Source organism: Apteryx mantelli, chromosome 16 (assembly GCF_036417845.1).
Source record: "Apteryx mantelli isolate bAptMan1 chromosome 16, bAptMan1.hap1, whole genome shotgun sequence".
Lineage (NCBI taxonomy): Eukaryota > Metazoa > Chordata > Aves > Apterygiformes > Apterygidae > Apteryx > Apteryx mantelli.
This window is the reverse complement of record NC_089993.1, coordinates 12,119,104-12,139,809: the sequence shown is the minus strand read 5'-3', so window position 1 is coordinate 12,139,809 and position 20,706 is coordinate 12,119,104. Positions and strand designations below refer to the sequence as shown.

General features: G+C 50.4%; 1 protein-coding gene across 1 annotated transcript in view; it reads left to right on the top strand.

Moving 5' to 3' along the window:
• The window catches only part of SYT17 (synaptotagmin 17), a 41,740-nt gene extending 23,100 nt beyond the window's left edge, over positions 1-18,640 (top strand). Inside the window, exon 9 of the mRNA XM_067306546.1 lies at positions 17,602-18,640. Coding sequence (XP_067162647.1) covers positions 17,602-17,798 — 197 coding nt within the window. The 3' untranslated portion in view covers positions 17,799-18,640. The remainder of the gene's footprint in view (positions 1-17,601) is intronic.
• The last annotated feature ends 2,066 nt before the right edge of the window (positions 18,641-20,706 follow it).

The window sequence follows — 20,706 nt, the reverse complement described above, 5'->3', positions numbered from 1 at the left end:
GCAGCCTGTTCTTAAATGGTGCCACCAGGGACGCTATTGGGCAGAGGAGAGGGGTGCATCGGACTTAGGCCTGGAGTCCAAATCAGAGGAAGGAGAGCTAAGTAATGAATGATCCCAAAAACCAAATGCTGGGAAAGACAGCTTTTGATACCTGCCATACTTTGCCTTTGAGATGGTACAGATATAGGTGCTTGCTGCTGACATCCCCTGTGTCATCAGCTGGTGTGTTCATGTCTGTACTTGTACGGGGATGGGATTCGGCGCTGAGCCCTGGGAGGCACTGCCGAGGTGTCCTGCTTAGTCCGTGTCCTGGCCTGTGGCCAGACGGGATCCCCGGAGCTAAGCTCGTGGTCAGTGCCGGGGGTGTTTGGTTGCAGGTCTGAACCGTGCAGTGTTAAGAAAGGGAAAAAGCAGCCTGAAGAAAAGCGATTGCTGAATGGCCCGAATTGGCTTCGGGTGGGAATTATTATTTTTAACAATTTCTGAATCTGTTATTTTTGTTCTCTAGGCATGAAAACATGCAGTAGGAACTGGCAATTTGGGCAGCTGCTTAGAGCAGAGTTAGCAGAGCGCAGCGATGAAGCGGTGGGCAGCACGGAGGGGCTGCGTTGGGTCAGCGAGTCCCGGCCCGCGGCACCCCCGAGGGAGCCTGGGGCCGAGCGGCGGCCGGTCCGGGGCCTGCCCTCCACCCTCGCTGCTCTGCCCCTCTGGGCTGATGTGCTGCATAAATTAAACTCTCTCCCTCCAAATGTCCCACCCCTGTTACTCACCGTCTTGTGAAGAAGAGCAAGAATCTGCATCTGAAAAAAAACATTTTGAAGTAATTCTGTTTCTTACATGGGAGAAACAGATGTTGCAGCCTGTACAAGGAGCCTAATTCCAACCCGTTAGTTTGTTTCCAAACATGTCACAACAGAAGTGATGCTGATCAGCAATTTAAATCTTGCCCTTCATGCTCAGAGATTTCCTCAGCGAAAAGTCTATAATTAATCAGGGCTTTGCATGCACGTCATCCCGAATATACCTTTCCTGCGCAGTGATGAATTTGTTCTTGGCATCTTCTGTCAGGTGATCTTGTGACAGAAGTGAAATACTCATTTGTTTTACCCTTTTTCTCATGGAAGAACAAAAGGCAAACACAAAATATCAGGTCTGGGGAATCAGGAAGGATGAGTGGAATATACTGCTCATTGCTGCAGCTGATGAAGTTGGCGTTAATATGTGGATGTTTGATATTTTTAGTGCAAATGGATTTTTTTTGAAAGAAGTCACTCGAAAATTAGCTGATTCATAATAATTTGTGATGCAGTTGGATTTGTGACATGCCTTGAAGTGGTTGCTTCACTTTTAAGTAATGTGTTTTTTTGCTTTGAAAGTCGCAGTAAATAATTCCAGGCCAAAACCGTGGGCGGCAGCCCTAGCGTGTGCTGGCATGGGTACGTTTGGAGGAGCGTGGGGCCAGGTTCTCGTGGTCCTCCTCAGCCCGAAGGGTGAAACGCAGCTCGGGCACCGCACTACCGCGGACGCCGCTGGGCGAGCTGCTTTTGCTGTGGTTGGGTCTGGTGTCTGAGATAGGTGGTGAGCGATGCTGAGAGCTGTAGAGACAACAGTCTTTCTGGATGAGGCTGACCAAGGAACCCTTCATGGACACCTATAGTGATGTGGGAATAAGGGGACTCAATGGCGATAAAGATTTGAGCTACATTCTGTGCTAGCGTAAATGGTTAAAACTCTGCACATTAATGCAATTGTATCCCCACGACGAAACGTAGCACCAGTTTCGTGTTCTGCAAATGCGCGTGCTTTTAATAAACTAAATACAAGCCAGGCCTGCTCACAGGTTGGCTGAAGCTCTGGGGCAGGGAGGGTCATACTCCCTGCATGGCTTTCTCATGGCTGGGTAGTGTGTTGTGCAGCTTAAAGCCCATAAAGTGCTTTGGGATCCTCCATGAAAAGGTGGTAAAGTGCAAATGGTTGCCAGAGTGGAGGACCTGTGCCTTGTAATGTGAGGAGTGGAGCCCAGACCTTCTATTACTTTGCATCTCTGCAAAGCAGGAGGATAAGCCATGTTGTTGCTGGGTTTTCCTATAGTTTTTTTTCTTTTTTTTCTGCAGTGGTCTTTTTTGTTGTCTGTTTTGTGGGCTTTTTTTTTTTTCCTTAAATCCACAGGTCTAGTCCATTAGGTCAGTTAATTAAATTTGTGTTGAGTCAAAGTCCAATTGAAAAGGGAAATAATCCTGCTTGAAGGGTGGCTGGTGATGCTTTGAATGGATAGAGAGCTGCAAAAGCAGTCACAGGAGCCAGAAGTGAGCATACCTTCAATAATTTAAAGCAGCCTTTTTAGTGGCTTCATATTTTGGACCGAGTTTGCAGCTGTCTTTACATTGGCTTGGCTTCAGCTGACGGTCGTGGAGCTGTGCCAGGCTGTGTCAGCTGAGGCTCCTGGCTCTCTCTGTGTAGCTGGTACCACACCGCAAAGTGAGGCACCAGCTAGACAAAGTAAGTTTTAATTTTTTTTTTCATGTTTTTTTCTTGTGCATCTCAAATCAAACTGATTTTCAGTGCACTGTGGTAAGAATTGCATGCAGTTTCCCCATGACTTTTAAGAAGACTGTGTGCAGAATGTCAGACATGGAGTGTGGACACCTTTTTTGTATATCACCTTTCTTCCTTCTGTTTTCCTTCTAATGCTCTGGAGAGCGGTACGTTGAATGCGTGGTCTCAGTATGGCCAGTCTAACTACAGGTTGTAAGTGTGTGCTTAGCATCTTTGCAAAGTAAGGTGCACAGATTGAACTCTGCGTTAGTCAAGATTTGGGGGATTTTGGACCAGTTCCTGTCCTTGTGCATATTAGGATTCAACATTGTAAATTACTGGCATTTACAAACCAAAATGCTTCTCCTCCCACCTTGGTGCAGAACACCTTGTACAAGCTGTCCGTCTGCTGCCTTCTCTGCTCCCGTCTCAGATGCTCGCAGGAGTTGTCTCCCTAAATATCCAACTTGTGGCTGATTTTTGGAGGGCAGGGGAAAGTTGCTGGTGTGTCGAAGGTGGATGACGGGGAGTTTTAGGTGATGGGCACAGCTTCACTTCCCTGCAGTGCCTAAATTAGGAGGTTAGTCACTGTGAACCACCTCTGTGGTCACGGAGGGAGAGAAAGAGAGACGCGCAAGCGTGCACACGCACACACGTGTGTGCCTTCCGAGGGGGATCCAGCCGAAGCCTGGGCCACACTGTGGAGATACCAGTCTGTCTGCGTTGGCTGTGTTAAAGGAGGTTAAGGCAGACAGGCTCTGAACTCGGGTGTGCCGGTTTAGTGCCTCAGATGAGGTGGGCTGAACGCGGGTGGAGGTGTCTGCTCCAGGAGGAGACATCCAGGGTCGGGGACGGTTCTGAGGACACCCGCTCGAGACAGCTCCTAATCGGCAGAGGCCGCAGACAGGAAAGCTGTTGATATTCATAATGGAGCCTAATGCCCTGACAGAAAAAAGACAATTAGTGAGGCAACAGCTAGTGGAGAAGATGTCTGATTTTAATTTACACCATCAAACATGTTGCCTAGGTAATGAGCATCCATATACAAACTGTAAGAGAAATGCACAGGGTTGGTTGGTTGGTCGGTTGGTTTTTACTTGCCATTTTTGTGAACATCCCCCCCTTGCCATCCTCCGGTTGAGCGCTCCTAGGTCGTAGCTTTGCCTCTCCAGACGGATTGGGCAGGCTCTGAGGGATGGCATGTCCTCATGGCCGCGTCCGCCGGTGAGCAGAGGTGTTGCTTGGTGGCCGGGCCGGGGCAGGTGGCAGGTGGCCTGGGCAGCAGGGCTGTCAGCTGGTGCTTTGGGGTGGTGCCCTGAGATCCCTTCCAGGCGCTAAAAGGGTGTTTGAGGCTGAGGTGCCGCTGCGACCCGGGCGCTGCCGAGGGCCGGATGCTGGGGCGGGAAGCTGCCCCGCTCTCCCAGCGGATGGGTGGTGGGCCAGGCAGGCCTTCTAAGTCCGAGTCCAGCCTTCAGAGAGACTCGGCTGCGCGGCAGGAAGGGAGACGACACCTGCAATCCAAGCACTGCGGTGTTTTGTTAATGATTATAACGGTGTTAATAATCGGCCGTGCTGTTTGCGCTGCAGTAAAGCCCAGATGGCCCAATAAAACGCATTAACCCTCCAAAGCAAACCACATCTTGGTGACTCGTTAACGTCTTTTGATCACTTACCATATTAAAATACAACCTTTAATGCCTACGGTTACGTAATGTATTTGTCCCGGAGGTCCTGTGGTGACTGTGTGTGTCTTTCTCTGTCTAAACAAGCTCTTCTGCATGTTTAGATAGTAAGATCTCTGACGCTCGTGAGCCAGCAAGGGCCCCTGGAGAGGGAAGGATCGCTTGGGTGCTCTGGGTGCTGCCCAAGCGCGGGGAGGCAAGGTGCTTTGGAGCCTGCCCTGAGCCGGGGCCGCGGTGGGCTCCTCTCGCCGCACTCCGGAGAGGACAGTCTGCCACGGGGTGGAGGACGGGCTCGCGCAGTGGTTGCTCGTTGCTGCTCTGGGGACGGGGCTGGCGCTGGCTGTGGTTGTCGATGCGTGCGTGACAGCTGATGAAATCTTTATAATAAATATTGACCGAGGCCCACGCAGCTCACAGGCCCTCTCTCTTCCAAGCCGTCTGTAGGATGGATTCTCACCACCTTTCAGTAAAAAGAGACCACGTCTCTGTTTTCTGTAATGGTTTAGGGCCAAGTTTTCCTGAGCAAGCCCTGCTGAATAGTGAGATTTTGAACCCTTCATCCCCTTGGTTTCAAAGGCTGCTGGATACCACAGGGTTTTTGACAATTCCATTAAGTGTCTCTGTGCACCTAAATGCTGTAATGGTTCTTGTCTTCAGACCCCTAGATCACTTTGATGCTTTATCCCAGAGCTCTAATTAACTTCTAGTTAATAGAGAGTACTTGATTAAAATAAATCGCTGTCAATAGCGATATACTTTTGTTTCTGTATTACCTCATTTCCCATTTTCCCTGGCCTTTGGGAAAATTTAAGGACCCTTTAATGAAGTTTGAATTTTCAGAGAAAAAAATTTATTGTTGGTATCTGCTGCCAGTGGTGCAGTTTTGGGTAGTTCAGTTTGCTTTGACTGCAATAAATACTGCCTGAATTTTTGAAAAAAATACTGCCTGTTGTTTAAGGATATTCATTTCTTTTGTGCCATTAGAGCTGAGAGGAGAAGAATTGGGTCTTCCTTGAAATCCTGACTGGCTGTCAGAGAGTAAGATTTGTTTCAGGCAAATCTGGGCTTGGAATAAATGATCACTAATAACAGTAATAGACACCAGTGAGCACAACCCTGCCCTGCTGTAGCTCTTCACGGTTGTGGTTGTTAAAGATGGTCTGGTACAGGCTGATTTTGTACATTCTCTTATGAGCATTTTTTGCATGTTTGCTAGAAAATGTTTTGGGGCGGTATTGATCCATATGACAGGTTTCTGGTGCTAAATCGTTGTTGGTGAAAGGAGAGGGGAGGAGAGCAGCCCTTACCTAGCAGAAAAGATGGTAGGGGACGGGCTGAAGCCGGGAGTGTTTGCCAGCACCGCACCTCGCACTCTTCCACGTGAGCCCGAGCCAGGCAGAGACACAAACCGCCGTATCAAAGCCTTCAAATCACAAACCCACGTTTATCCATCACGGCTTGAAATAAAGCTAATTGTCAGTTTGTATCCCACAGTTGGGCCTACAGACACCTTGAGCTCTGGCTCTGGCTTCACCTCTGACTGATGAGAACGTGGCGGAAGCTCCTCAAACTTTAAAACTGTTCTTCGTTTTTGTCTGTTGGCTCTAGACTACTGGCACCTACTCCAGGCTCGCGGAGTAGCTGTTGGAGACGGGCTGATGCTCTTGGTGTTTGCCTGAGCTGCACAAGACTCGTATAAATCACACGGATGGGTTGCAGAGGTGTCGAGGTTTTTCCAAGCCTTTTCCAATAATAACAAGCAGCATCTTGTTATTAACAGGCTGATTTCCAAATGCTCCAGTTAGCTGAACAGGTTGAAGGCTGATGATGGTTTTAGCCTCAGGCTTCTCCAGAAATACACCCGAACTTTGAGTTGCCTGGCTGTGCGAAAGCAGGACCTTCAGATGTCCGAGCACAGCAGCGTCAGCATCATCGTTAGGAGCTGGTTTGCAGGGGTGGCAACGCAATGTGTTTGGGGTCATTATACACCCACAGTTTGCCTTGCTGTTTCAGATGCTTGTATCTCGTTCCTCCTGTTGCTTTTTATTTCCCTCAGAAAATACTCAGGCACTTAGTCTTTTGCTCACATATACAGAAAAAAACCCACAACTCTCTTCTCTAACATATGAGGCAAATGAAACTATTTCTCTTCTGTGCTGAAACACAGGAAGAAGAGGTGGTTTCTGTTTTGAAATGCTGTTGTGTTGGGCACCATAGCATCTCTTAGATGGATAGATAATTAGGTAACTTATTGCTAGAAAACTGCGCCTTGATGTATGCAAGAGCCTTGTGTTTCTGAAGCATAGTGGTATCGATATATTCCACATCTCTGGAGCTCAGAGGTGGAATCTCGTCTGTGTTTAAGCCTGTGTAGTCCTATCTTAGTCAAAGGGGAAAAAAAGCATTGATGTTATCACAGAATTTTTTCAGGATTTATACCTGTTTAATTTAGATGAGAATCTGGCCTTTGTGTCTGGTGCTATAAAATACTTCATGTGTTTATGCACTGGACACCATATGGTCCTTGCTGAGGTCTAGCGAAAAGACGGGCTGTTCTGGGCACCTCCCACGTTCCCAGCTGCTTGTTCTCCAGGCCCTGCAGCCACGCAACGTGACCCAGCAGGTCCTCTGAGGACAACGCCTGCTCTTGGGTGACGGGAGGAGGGGAGGGTGAAATACGCTGGCAGCAAAAGATCCTCACCTCTAGCCCCAAGCCACGCAAAGAAGAAGGCGCAGCTTTGAGCGAGCAGTGAAGAGCGTCGGGCGGGAATGCAGAGCGAGCGCAGCACGGTGCTCCGCGGCCGCGCAACGTCATTGCTCTAACGGCACAACTTGGGTTTTTCCAGTCCAGACCCATCAGGCTGTGGGAAAGCCAGTGTGGAGGGAGGACTAAATCTCTCTGTATCTGGTGGGCAGAGGGAAATGTGAATCCTACCTGCGTCGCCCAGCAGCTGTGGCTGGAGCAGGGCCAGAATTCAATACCGTGAACTCGGTTATCCTGCAAGCCCTGATTGGCAGGCGATGCAGGCAAGAGCAGTTCCCTATCAGAGAGGCGTTTGTCTTTGCTGTGCCGGATTAGGGTGGTCTGGTGTTTCAGATGGTGGGAGCTGATGCCGGCCCCCCTCGCAGGCCCCCATTGCAGACCGTACAGCAGTGCATGAGCACAAGTAGCAAGCAAATGTCCAAGCGCCCTTCTTCTTCCTAAGGGGGGTAGGGTTCCCTGGGCCTTGAGGAACTGCTGAGCGGCACCCCCTTGAGTCTGTTTCCAGGCACAGGATTGAATTTAGAAGATGGAAAAAGCATTCAGAAATATAAGACCTGCTATAAAAATAATCAGATAGTGCCTCTCCTGTAAAAGATCCCGCAGTACTGGCGGTATGAAGCACTTCCTGATTTTGGCATGATACTTTTGGCAAATTACTGCAGTAAAAAGATACTGTTCTCCTTTGCTTCCCCTTCTACTTAGGCGTGAAGTCCCCTTCAGGAACCTGCTTAATGCAGTTAAGGATAGGAAGGCTTAATGAGTCTTAGTGACTTACATAGTTTACCAGCAGATGATGCTTCCATGGAAGCACTTGGTCAAAACTGGAAAGCTGCTAATGAAGCAGGATGCTAATGAACTCGGTGTAGGGTTTTGGGGGGGGATTTGGTAACACAATAGCCCACTTTGACTCTCTGGAAACCACAGCGAGAGTCTGGGTATAATGAATGCTGTCTGGGAAGTTGGAGCACTCAGCATTTGTGTGCTTTCAAAAATGTGACCCTGCCCTTCCTTAGGGCTGCAAATAATACTAGACTTGTTTCTAGGGTATATCAGTCTGTGAAGAACGTGCCAAACTCAAATCCTTCGAGATTTCACCATCTCCCTCTGCTGACCAAAGCCTCGAGCAGCCATACTTACCCACAGGGCCTGTGTTGTGCTGGCCAGCGTGCGGCATGCTCTGAATTAATTGTTTTCCTCCCAAAATGTTGGGAATGTTTCAGGCTTTGCTATGAATGGTGTCAAGCCGACTGCTCTGGCAGGCAGAGCCTCTCTGCAATGGATATGTTGCACAGGTTTTGATATTGTCATGAGAGGGAGAAGGTTTCTTTTGCTGCCCATCTTGCAGATCCCCATTTGTGGCTTTTTGGTTTTCCCGTTAAACAGAAGCACTGCTGTTTTTCAAAATGGAGCAGGTAACAGCAAGACCATCAGCAAGGTTTGGTCCCTGGTTCGGTCAGAGAAGCTGGATGAGATCCTGCAGCCAGGACCTTCACCCCTGGTATGATGCCACTTGGGGAAGGTGCTCTGGGAATGGGGTCGGCTTTTCACATCAGGGTGACTGCTTTAATGAGGAGGAGTGAAACAGTATTAATACTGATGAAAGCAACAAGATGTTTATGCTTCCTGAGCCAATCTGTTGCCTACTTAGAAGGCAAAATTAGAGCCTTCAATTTGACTAAATTTGTTAATAAGAAGTCTGCAACATCAGAGTCTGTACATCATTGTAGACATAGCAGAAACTGATTTTTCTGTAGGTCTCTGGAATTTTTCTGGAGTCTTTTTCTTCTAAAGAAATGAGCAAAACCTTATCTCTCCAGGCTGATCACCAGTGCTTGCTGATTTTGCCAAGTGCATTCATTTAAACAGTGTCGTGCCCTCAACCTCAATGTTTTATCTTGCTTTCTTCACGCCACGGTGAAAGAAATCGTTGAAATTTCTTACTAGGCCGTAACCTTTCTGTGTATCAAATGAGGAAAAACCCCTGTGGCAATAGCCACGCTAGGTGGCAAAGCAGTCTCCCGAGATGAAGCGCTTGTCCATGGTCCCAAATCTGCCGGAGGGTATATACGAGTGTGACGGTGGAGTCTGCCTCTCCAATACAGTCGTGGCTGACTTTGTTTTTAGATGCTGGGGTAGGCACTGGTGTTTCCCTGTTGGAGGGTCTCCACGTTGTCCAGTCTGCCTCCAAAGCTATGGAAAACCAGATGGCATTGAAGGCCCTTCAGGTATAACTACAGCTTTTATAGTTCCTCATGCTGCCAGGTTCTTCTCTCTTCTGTTTGTTTCCAACACTCCTAATACAGCCGCCTGACATAAAACTGATAACATAACGCCCTTGCCTGCGATGGCTTAGGTATTTCCCTTCTAAATGTTCGGTGTGAAATACTCCTCGTGGACGTTGGTGTAAATGTCACGGCTGATGTGGCCTGGCTGAGAGGATAACCCCGCCGGCTGGCCGGTGCGCCCCGCGCTGGCTGGCCCCATACATGCCGCCGCCACCAGGAGCTTTGCCGTGCACGTCGCGCCGAGCCCTGCGTTTCTCTGGTCGTTGCTTTAATTTCTGTGCATATCTGCTTTAATTTCTGTGTATATCTTGACTTCTCTGGGTGATGGTTCCAGTTTGATTAGATCTGTTTAATTAGAAAACAAATGATCGGGCACAGCGAAAAGAAATTGCCTTCATGTAATTGATTTGCTGTTGTGAATACTATGGAGTGCCACTTAACCGGGAGAATGTCAAGTAGCAGTTTATACATTGTTTTTCCCCCTTCTTATTTGTTTTTGATATGCACAGAGGAGCAACGGCATGTGAAGCCGCTTCCACTGTGCACATTGTCCTTTCCGTGTGACAAACGTTGGTGTCACGCTGCGTTTCTGTTATTTCAACCTTTCTGGGCTGGGGGACAGCTCTGGTCTTGCCTTTGCGCGTGACCAAGCCCTGGCTCCCAGCTGGGGTGTACGACCCAAATAACACTGCGGCAGCAGGGAGCGGAGGCCGACCGTGCGCCTGTTCTGCACGCAGGCATGGCTTGGCAGTGATGGAGGACTTTCTGGAGCGAGGTTTTAGCTTGCTCTTGTAGGAGGAAGGCTGGCAAGGGGTGTGATGGTGCTGGGAGGAAGGGACGGCTGTCTGGTGTGGTCCTGTTGTGGGAACGCATTTGTTTCTGTGAATGGCTTCAACTGCATGGGAAGTCCCAGTGACGTATATAAAATATGCATGAAGTCATTCATGTGCTTTCCTGGATCTGGGCTTGTGGTGCAGAGAGTTGAAGTATATTTAAAAAATATATATATCTGAAGGTGAATAACCTACCTGCACCTTCTCCTTTTCAGTATCCTCCTGGCTGTTGCAATAACACTGCTGATGCATCCAATCCCTTATTCCAGTTTATCCTGATGAGCTAACTTCATGTCATCCCTGTGTGTCCTTGAGACCTCAACGAGAGGAACTTGTTCATTTGCATTTCCCCTGCTCCCTGGGCCCCTGCTCTCTCCTGCAGGACTTTCTGCTCTTCTTTCCACTTGAGGCCAGACCCAGAAGGCAGAATGTTGAAGCACCACCGCCGGCAGGGGCAGTGGTGGCTGCTCCCTTAGGTGGTGCAAGCAAAAGCACCGGGCTGCCCTTGTGGAAGGGCAAGGCGGGGAGAAATGGTTTTCCAGAAAGAGACTTTCCTTGACTTGGTGGTGTTTCCCCATGTGAAGCAGCAGATGGGTGGTGGAGGTGCAGGTGCTCCCTGCCCTGCCAGGCCCAGTGCACGAGCACGGACTCGGTCACTGGCTCCAGCGATTAAACCTTCACCCACAGCTCAGCGCTTGCAGATGTTGCAGGGAGCAGCTTAATGAAGGAAATTCTGAGAAGCGAATTTTGCATGCAAATCAGAGCCTGATGGAGACTAGATTGATAAATGTGAAAGCACTGCATCTTCTCCCCTACTTTTCTGTCTTCTTTACCAAATATTACGGGCCTCAGTGAAGGAGCAAAGGGCACAGTTTACTCTGTAGCTGTGGCTTTCATAGCACGTATCATTAGTCCTTTGGTCGGCTGTTCCTAATAGCATGCTCTTTGTGCTAAATAGCTTTTTAGTATTGATGTCAAGCAGTTCAGGAGTAGTTTTCAGACCCGTTTAACCTGCCAGGCCCGCTGCTGATGGGCACAGCTCACCAGCCAGCTCAGCAAAGGCTGGACCCCGGGTCCTGCTGGTGAAGGATGGGGAATGAAATGTCACTTGTACGCTCTGCTGAGGGGCTGTGTGAAAAGAGCGTGATGGGGTTTGTTCCTATGGCTGTGTTCAGGTTTGCCAGGAAATACCTCCAGGTATCCATGGGCTGGCTGGGTAATCGCACTGGTTAGTCTGTTGTGGTGCAATGTCATGTGTGAGTTGGATGCATGCGATCTGCACAGTGGCGTTCAATTATTCAAGGCCTTTTAAAATATGCAATAGGCAAGAAGGTTGCATTAAACAAAACTTCTGGGGAAATTGTTAAGAGAATGGGTGGCATATACTGTAAGTAAGCTAATTGGCATAAAATAGGTGAAGATGTCTGCTTGATGTCTAGCCTAAATGAGAGCGCAGATGGAAAACAGAGACAGGTTCCTGCTTGTGATTTCTCTTTTCTCTTGGAGCGAAATGGTAGAAATCATATTGTAGGTGACTGGGAAAGAGTCAGATTATTTGTGCCAGAGCTCCCAGTCACTCCTGTAAGTGCAGATGTCTCTGCCTGCCCTGGTCTCAGGGCCCTTACGCTCGAGGGGGCTGCGGGGACCGCTGCGTCCCGTGGGTACGGGGCCGAGCGCCGGCAGGCGGCAGCAGAGCTCCTGCGTGGCTGCGCTCGGTAGTGCACAGTGCCGCAGTGACTGCTGAGCAACTGCTCGGGCAGGTCTGACGCGGGGTTTTGGGGGGACACCGATGCTCTGTGGCCCCAGCTGAACAAGGGGCTTCTGCGTGAGCTTGTCCCTGTCCACATCAGTGGTGCTACTCGTTGCCTTGAAGTTAGCTGAAGGAAATACTGTGAATCAGTGCTTCTTCCTGGTTATTTCAGGGCTGCTATTGTGTTCATTCGAAGGATGAATTAAATACTAGCTTAATCTGTACTATTGCACTTAAGTCATAAATCATGAATACTTTGCAGTCATACCCTTTAGAAGTTCTTGATTTGGATGTCTCGGTGCAGAAGCAAAGTGGGAGGTGGAGGGAGTCTGGGTTGAGTCAGGTCCCCAGACTGATACGATTCAGCAGAAGGCTCTTGGGTCAGAAGGGAGCACCAGATTACATAGTGACCGGCAAAACTGTTGACCTGGTTACAAGCAATTGCATGTGATCAAGGCTGGTGGGAGACAAGGGAAAGCTCGTGCTGGAGCTACAGCCGGGCGCTGGATCGGGGAGTGGTAAGTGCTGTGGTGTCTCACGTGCCAGGTCTGCAGAAGAGCTTGGCAGACCCGGCCTTACCACATCCTCGGAGAACCTGTTCGTTTTGCTGACTGTCTGGAGCCCTCAAGCCTGGAGCCGTAACGGCTCTGAGGACACCCATGCACAGAGGACAGTTTCCTTCGAAGTCGTGATCCTGCAGCAAGATCGTGGTTGCTCCCACCATGGGCAGGAGCCCAGTGGCACAGTCAGCGCAGAGAGCGAGGGGTTCAGCACACCCGAGGGGTGGCACGTTTAGGAAGAAAGCATCAATAAATATATAACGTACAAATATTTCATTTGCATCACATTGCTTGCCCTCAAGAATTCAACCCTTTTAATGGGCATAAGTGAACCCAATTTTGATTTATATTTCAGCATTTTCATTATAAACAGATTTATTTTTTTTTAAAGAAGCCTTTCTGTTTCCAAAAGCAATGCTCGGTAAAGAGCAGCTGCAGAAGGAATTGGTTTGACCTCTGCTTCCTTAATTGCTTTTTGCTCTGTGTTGGCCTGGAAATGGATGTCGTTATTGTGTGAATTACTGCGATGGTGGAAAAAGAGCTCATGAGATCAGGTGTGCAGTTTCTGTCAGGAAAATAGGTTTCTTAAATGGAAAACAGTGCCTACCTGTCTGTAAACCAGAGTCTGGGCCAGCCTGAGAAACCCAAATGGTAGTTACCTCATTTTGCGCTTCTGAAGGGTTTCGCAGTTACTGTTTTTCGAGGCCGAGAGCACTTTTAATCTGAAACCTAGTCTGAACGCCTTTCAGGCACGGGAGGGGGATGCTCAGCCATCGGGTAATATTGCTGGGTCCGTTTGTGGTGTAACCTGGCTGGGGAGCGGGGAGCAGCGCCCGGCTCCTCACCCGCTGGCCGCGGGGGCCGAGGCGGGCCAGCGCGGTCACGGGGCCGCGAGGCCGAGGCGGGACGCGGTGCTCGTATCTCCCGGCCCTGTCTAGGCTTCGGTTTGGGAGGCCTTCGCTGTGCAACAGAAATGCCTGCTGTGGTCTCCTGCCTGCTGCCGCGCCGGTCCTGGTGGTAGCACCCAGTCAGCGGCAGACGGGAGGCCAACCTGGGCCCGTGGGTGCCTTCTCGATGGGCACGGATCTCGACGGTGAGTAGTTGCCTACTTGTACCCTTTGTGGGAGTCGAAAAAGAAAGAGCTGGAGCTCTTTTCCTCCCAGTGCTGAAGGCATGAGCACATGTGGAGTTGGCTTCACCGCAGCTGGGACGGTAGCTGGAGCGTGCACTGCACTGCACCCGCTCCTTGCCTCCCCGAAGGCTGCGCGCCCGCCGAGCTGCCCCGGCTGCTGGCAGTACGGGCCTCAGCCCCAGGGGTGGGTGCCTTCCTGCACCTCTGCAGGCTTTGCGTCCTCACAGGTGTTCCCAGGTCAGACGCTCGCCTTGTTGAGCAGGTTTCCTTCCCGCCAGAGCAGGGCTTGCCCCAAGAATAACGTGCAGCTGTCATTATATCTTGAAAAGTTGTCATTTTTGGATCACGTCTGAGCACCCAAGAGTTCTCATGAGCACATTACGGTGCATTCGGGGCCTGCAAAGGGAATGAGACATTAGCCGCTTCTGCTGGACTTCTGAGCAGACTGCACGCGTGCCACTGAATGGAGTACAAATAGGGTGATAAAAGAGGATGGCTAGCGTGTGTCAGTCAGTGTTCAAGGTTCCTCGTCTCTTTGACCGAGAAAAGAAGTAATAGCTGCAGCGGAAGTAAAGCAAAGCAGTTGAGCATGCAGTCGACAAGAGCTGAAGCCCCTCTGTGCCCCTGGGACTGGAGCCTCTGACACCCAGCACCCACCCGGTCTGCTGTATGCAAGGTGCAGCTGGCAGAGACCCACGTTTTACCTTCAGCTTTTCTGACTTGTGTTTATGGACTCTTACAGTTTTTCTTCCCAAGCTCTTCTTGGAAGAACCAGTGACAGCAACAGGGAAGTGTTCTTGAACGTGGTCAGAGAAAAGGTTATTTTCACAATGGGAACTTTAGTACCTTCTTCTGGGTAAGGTCCATACAGTAGATCCATGCACCTGAACCATCAACAGATTTGCTCAGCAAATGCTGACTATTTTAAGAGTAGAAAAAAGCAATTAGCCTCCAGGAAAGATATGTCCTGGAATTCTGAAGATTTGTGAGTTGTTAAGTGAATCTGAATTGTTGACACACAAAGACATCTTATCTTGTGAGGTAGCTGCTGTGGTGAAGATGCAGGTTTTTTCCACAGGGTGGAATATAGCACCATCTCTTACAGTCAGCAAATGGGTCATGATTAAGCATTTGGCCTTCAAGCTCCCGTCAGAAAATCTCTTCCCTGTTCTTCAGCAGTAAGTCTACATCTGTGCTACCTAAACTAGTTAATGATGGAAGCAACAGTGCTTGTATAATTAGCACATTAATACCCTAAAGGAATCAACATGGTAATTACCTGACACGATGAGATTAGCATTCACGTTCTTCAGCAGGGATGAAGAGATGAGTCCTATGGATTCCAACAGTTCCATTAGAATGAAAAAAAAAAAGGCTTTAATATTTAAAAGCTAGGATTTTGAGCAAGACACTTTCAGTCATAGGAATTCAAAATAATTGGATCAACAGTATAATAGCTGGTGCCCGCATTTAACACATCTACTCATTTTACAGTCCTGACATGAATTATTTTTGAAGAATTTGTATGCCTGGGATACTTTGCTGCTGCTAATTTAAACTGTGATTAATTGATGGCCTTTAGGACTTTATAGTTTGAATTACTTGGTATTGTCTCCCAGGATTAGACTTCATCTTCTTGCCTTCTTGAAATACAGAAGGAAAAAAAGAAGAAAGGAAATACGCCTATATAAAAAATTAAGGAGACATTTGGTTTGGGGTACTTTTATGTGTTTTTTATCATAATATTTGTTTTCTTTAGGATAATAAGTCATAGCAGGGCATTTAGCATAGTCATGCCAGCTACATTGGTGATCCATTGCCTTGCAGGAGAGCTCGTTAATAACTTTGACAGGCTGTGTACTCGTTAGAGATGGATGGCTTAAAAATCCTCACTGCACACTCAAAAGATGGCCGTTCCAGATAAAACAAGGCTGTCCACTTTGTGCTGGCACTTCCTCGGAGGTATGTCTGCGAGAGCTGATGGCATTGCCCCCAGAGGAATGATGGTGGCAGTCGGGACAGACTCGGGCTTCCTAACGTGACGATGTGCCTCAACTTCATTGCTAACTACTTTAAAGATAGACTTGAAATGCTCCGAGTTTTAATGTCATATTTTTAGTGCATTAATTTGGAGGAATGATTGGTTAGGGTTTGGGACTGGGAATGATGGGGAACCTTTGACAGGTTTGTGTGCATGGCCAAGAGCACCGCTGGGTTAGAGCTGGCTGAGCTGATCCATGAGTAGCCCCGACGCGGGAGGCGCCAGGGCCACGGCAGCAGAGCTCTCTGCGAAGGTCCCCGCAGCAGTCCCTGCTACGGGTGTCTCTGCTGAGGCAGCCGAGAAGGGCAGAGGGAACAAGATTAGCAAAGATACCCCCAGGTAATGTGATGAGTGCAAGCTTCTCAGCCCATAAACGCGTGCACCGGATCTGGCAGGTGGTCTACGGCCAGGTCCAGCCTCGCGTGGCTTTAGCTTGTGCCTGCACTAGCAGGCAGCACCCAAATCACCAGGGTGTGATACCATGCGTGATCCAGATGTTAACGGCCATTAGGTCATTAATGTTTGTCAGTGACACATTTCTTCCTGGTACAGCAGCTAGTAATCAGACTCTACATAAATATGGAGATGGCAGACATACTTAAGTCGCACATTAAAACAGTACTAATTAATCACAAGATATATTATTATGATAGCAAATATGCAATCTTGAAAAAGACCCCCGGCTAAAAGAGGTGTTGAGAGCCTGGTGACGGAGCTGCCTGGGCGGCTGCAGTCCACATCGGACCGTGGTGCTGCGCGGGGTCCCACATTCGCCTGCGCCGCCAGGGCCGGTTCCCGCGCCGGCGGCAGGGAGCTGCTGCTGCTGCAGCGGTGCCGTCGAGCTGCCTGCCGGCTGCCTTCCCCTTGAACCTGCTCTCGCTCCGCAAGCCTGCGTCCGGGTCGCTCAGTGGATTTGGAGCCCCTGCGGTCATTTGTTCTTAAAAATCCCTCCCTTTTATGAGAAGCTTTTTTAATCCTTCGTGTTCGAGCCAGTGCCTGTGGATATCCTGGCTTCAGCTCGCCCAGCCTGTTTGTTCAACTTCCTAATGAGCCGAGGCGGGGCTTTATTTTGGAAAACACAAAGTGCTTTCGCTCCTGCCCAACGGGAGTGCTCGGCATTTTCCAGGATCGGGCCCATAATTACAGCTCATTGCTGTCTGCAATCTTTTGTTGCGTGAGACGAGGCCAATAGAAAGGCCAGGGTGGTCAGTGTATGTCTCCCCCTTGGTTCCTTTCCAGGGCTTTTAACAAGTAGCTGTAGCGACAATTATGGAAAATTGCTTCTTTATAAACGTCCCGCTGGCAGCGTGGTCCATGTGTGATTCTTGTCCATGGGTTGGGAACGATACCGGTTATCATTAGAACGGTTCATTAACGTTTGCGTTAGAGGAAAACAGTGTGAAATACTCCTTGTTCATTTACCCAAATCTGTGCTGGTTTGCTTGTTTGATCATGTCATCACTCCTAGACAAATATTTCAGCCTTTCTTTACACAGTGTAATTCTGCTTCGCCTCTTCTCGCTGAACATCGTCCTAGCGAGTTGTGGCTTTGAGGGTCCTGTTTATTTAAGCTGTATTTTAATGGGCAGTGCAGCTTATCTTATTCTTTCCAAACTACCAGTTAGGTCTTGCTAATGTTTTTGAGGTACTAAGTTATGCACCAGCAATTCTGGCATCTTGGCTACGGTTTCTGCGAAATCTGTTCTAGAAACGCTTTCCAAATGTCACCAGCCTGGCTGCCGTGCCTGGTGCCTGAGCGCGTCGTCACACCGACCGCCTGTGCGGCACGAAGGCGCTTTTCTGCCAAAAGCGGGGCTCGTCCTGGGGGAGGGTTGAGGCTCCCTGTGCGGTGCTGGGCGGCCGAGCCCCGGCAGGGACGGGGCGAGCGTGGTGCTGGAGCGGTGCTGGATGGCCCAGCTCGGCTTTTGAGCTCTTGGCTCCGACTTTCCGTGCCCCGGAGGCCACGAGCACCTTCCCGTGCACTTGTGCCTTGACCCGTTTCCATCTCTTCTCTCCCAGTGTACGGCCACAACGTGAAGAGCAGCAACGACTTCATCGGCCGGATCGTCATCGGGCAGTACGCCACGGGCGCCCCCGAGTCCAACCACTGGCGCCGGATGCTGGGCTCCCACCGCACGGCCGTGGAGCAGTGGCACAGCCTGCGCTCCCGGCAGGAGTGCGACCGCGTCTCCCCCGCCTCCCTCGAGGCGACATGAGGAGCGGCCGGCGGAGGAGGAACCACCGGGAAGAGCGAGCCCCCCGCGCCCTCGCACGCCCCTGCCGACGCTCCGAACTGCTGCGGCCATTTTTAGCCCCGTGCGGCGCGGCGGCGGCCGCCGAGCGGGCCGGGGCCGGGATGTGCCGGCCGGGGGCCCGGAGCTGGCGGCAGGGCTCGGAGCCGCCTCCGCTGCCCTGGCGGTCCCCGTCCGCCACGCGTTTTCTCGGAGATATCAGTACCTTGTGCTCTCGTTGGTGAACGTGGTGATTAGGCTAGGATATTTTTTTAAGCGGTAGACTGTGGTGAAATCGATTCCCACGCCGGTTTTGTCCTTGTGCTAGTGACAGAGTTAACCCCTGTTAGTGCGTCCGCGTGCACGTGTGCGCCAGGGCGCGCGGGCGGCTGTGCGCTCGCGCCGATGCACCCGCGCAGCGGGCGCAGCCGATGCCGCACCGGTCCCGTGCCCTGCCGCTCCGCATAGCAGCCTGTGTGTGTCGAGTAGATACCGTCACGATATAGCAAACGTTGCCGATAACGTGTGTACGGGGAAAGCCAGCTCATGTCTTTTAAAGCCTTTCCTACGGTGTGCAGAAGAGACCCGCTGAGGGGACTTTTGCAGTGAGGAACTCCCCAAATCTGCAATTTTAATTCTCCGACAGACTGCAGCGGCTCTTTCCGTGTCCCGTGTATTAACCGAGGTAGTTTTCCGAGTCACCAAGTGAATGTAGCTACGGTCAAGCTGTCTGTTCTGTTGGCTGCTTCTGTACATTTTTTCATAGCGTGTTGTCTGGTAGGATGCAGATTGTATATTTATTGAAAATAAAAATCTATTTAATTGTGCCATGTATGCTGAGGTGATGCTTGGTGACACAATTCATCTGTATGTTGAGGTCAGTCGGTCTTGTTTGTGGCCCAAGGGAAGACATAGCTTGGAGGTTACCCCCTTCTAGCTCACCGCAGGCGATCCACGGGGGAGCAGTCGGGGAGCTGCGCTGGTGCAGATTTGTCCCAAAAGAGGAGCAAATGTGTTGTTCTTCCCGGGGGTAGCTCCCATGCAGAATACACCCAAAGTGTGGGAATCTGATGTGAAAAAGGCTTTGTACCAGGCTGTGGGTCTCCGTTCTTTGCAAGATTGGGCCCCAAATGAATTTTTTTTCATTGCTCGGTTTATCAATGTTGCTGTGACTGCGTAATAGCTTGTATCTTGCTTACAGTCTGTTCAAAAAACAAATGAAAAGGGCATCAGCCTGAAGGGAGCTGGGCTGATCCATGAATTTGTCTTTCTGTATCTTCATTTTGGAGAGAGAAGTGTCTGTTCTGTCTTTGGCAGTGTTTATCCAGGTTATGATGGAAAGCCTCAGGCGCTGGGTTGCCTCCGCTGCCGTGTCGGGGCTTTGGCGGTCAAACCCAAGAGGTGGGAGGAAGGCCCCGGGGCTCTGGCCCTGTCCTGCTCCCTAAGTCACCTGTGTAATTGCTCTATAACAACCCGTGGCCTTTTGCACCCGCTGCGCACGGCTGTCCTGCAGCGCGAGCAGAGGCGGGAGTGCCCTGCCCGCCCCGGGGCGTTTCGGTCGCGCCCCGTCCCTGCGCTGCGGCCCCGCCGGGCTGTACGGCCCTGCGCGCTTGCCGCCTGCCCTGGCGCAGAGCAGACCCCCTATTCGCTTGCATGGGGAGATGAGTCCGAAGCAAATCGGCGCGGCATTCAGGGCCGGTGTGGTGGCGTGGACCTGGCTTTCCCTCTGCCCCCGTGGCCCCTCGACGCGGGGAGGCTGGAGAGCAGAGCGGTGCCTGGAGCAGCTATGGCTGCGGTAGCCATCCTCTCTATTTAACCAAACACAGCCCAGAATGAGCTCCAGCTACCTCTCGTGTTTTTAATATTTTGATTTAAAAAAAGAAAACAGCACGTACTTACGCATGTTGCATCTCCATTCACTGTTTGGCTGCTACGGTTAGGGACCAGTGAGTCATTTAAAAGAATAAGTAAAATTCTAGGCACTTGTCTCAGCAAATGTAACTGTGATAGGCAATAAGCCTTGCTGTGGCCCGGGGTATCTGCGCCACAGAGTACAGGTTTGCTTGCTTGCTCTGCAGCCGGGGACCCCACAGGACACCTTCAGACTGCAACCTGCTCAGGTTTAGGTTGAGCTGTGGGTGTTTCATTCCCCTCTGTGCTTGAACACAGATCTCTGCATAATACATGCGACAGCTAAATTTGGTACAGCGACCCTGCCATCATGGAGGAGGAAATCACAGCAAACACAAGGTAAGATGTGTAGGAGCAAAGTTCTTCTCAAAGCCAACACAAAGCATCAAAAATCTGCAGCTGGAGAGTAGGAGGGGCCTTGCCGGAGCTGCTGGGCTCCAAGCGCAAAGACGTGCTGCTGCATCGGGCTCTGAACATGGGGCATAATGTGATCAGATGGGAGAGGGCAGTGGCAAAACCCTGGGGGAACCGTGAGCCGTAGTGTCTGTTCTTCACCCATCTGCTCTTCTCAGGTATTTCAGAGCACCCAGTCTTTGAACATGTGTTTAACAGAAAATCTTCAGCACTGGCCGATGATGGGGGTTTGGCCAAGGAACAGGTGATTCAAGTGTCCGTGGTTTCCTACAAGAGATGTGCTCTCCTCTTTGCATCAAGAAGATAACTTGCAGCGACTGGGGGAGAGGGACAGCACAGACACCCCACTCCAAGGTACAGCTTGACATGTCCTTGACTACAGGGTGGTGAAAGGCCTCGGTGACCTTGTGGCTGGACCATCACTTGGTTGATGTGGCTGAGGGTAAACACAGGTAGGAGTTTGCCCTTGTTACTTTGGTCACGCGCTGTCACCTGTTGAATGGCACCTCACCAGGTGAGCACCTGCACTTCTTGTGGCCACACACAGCTGCTCGTGTCCACCTGGCTT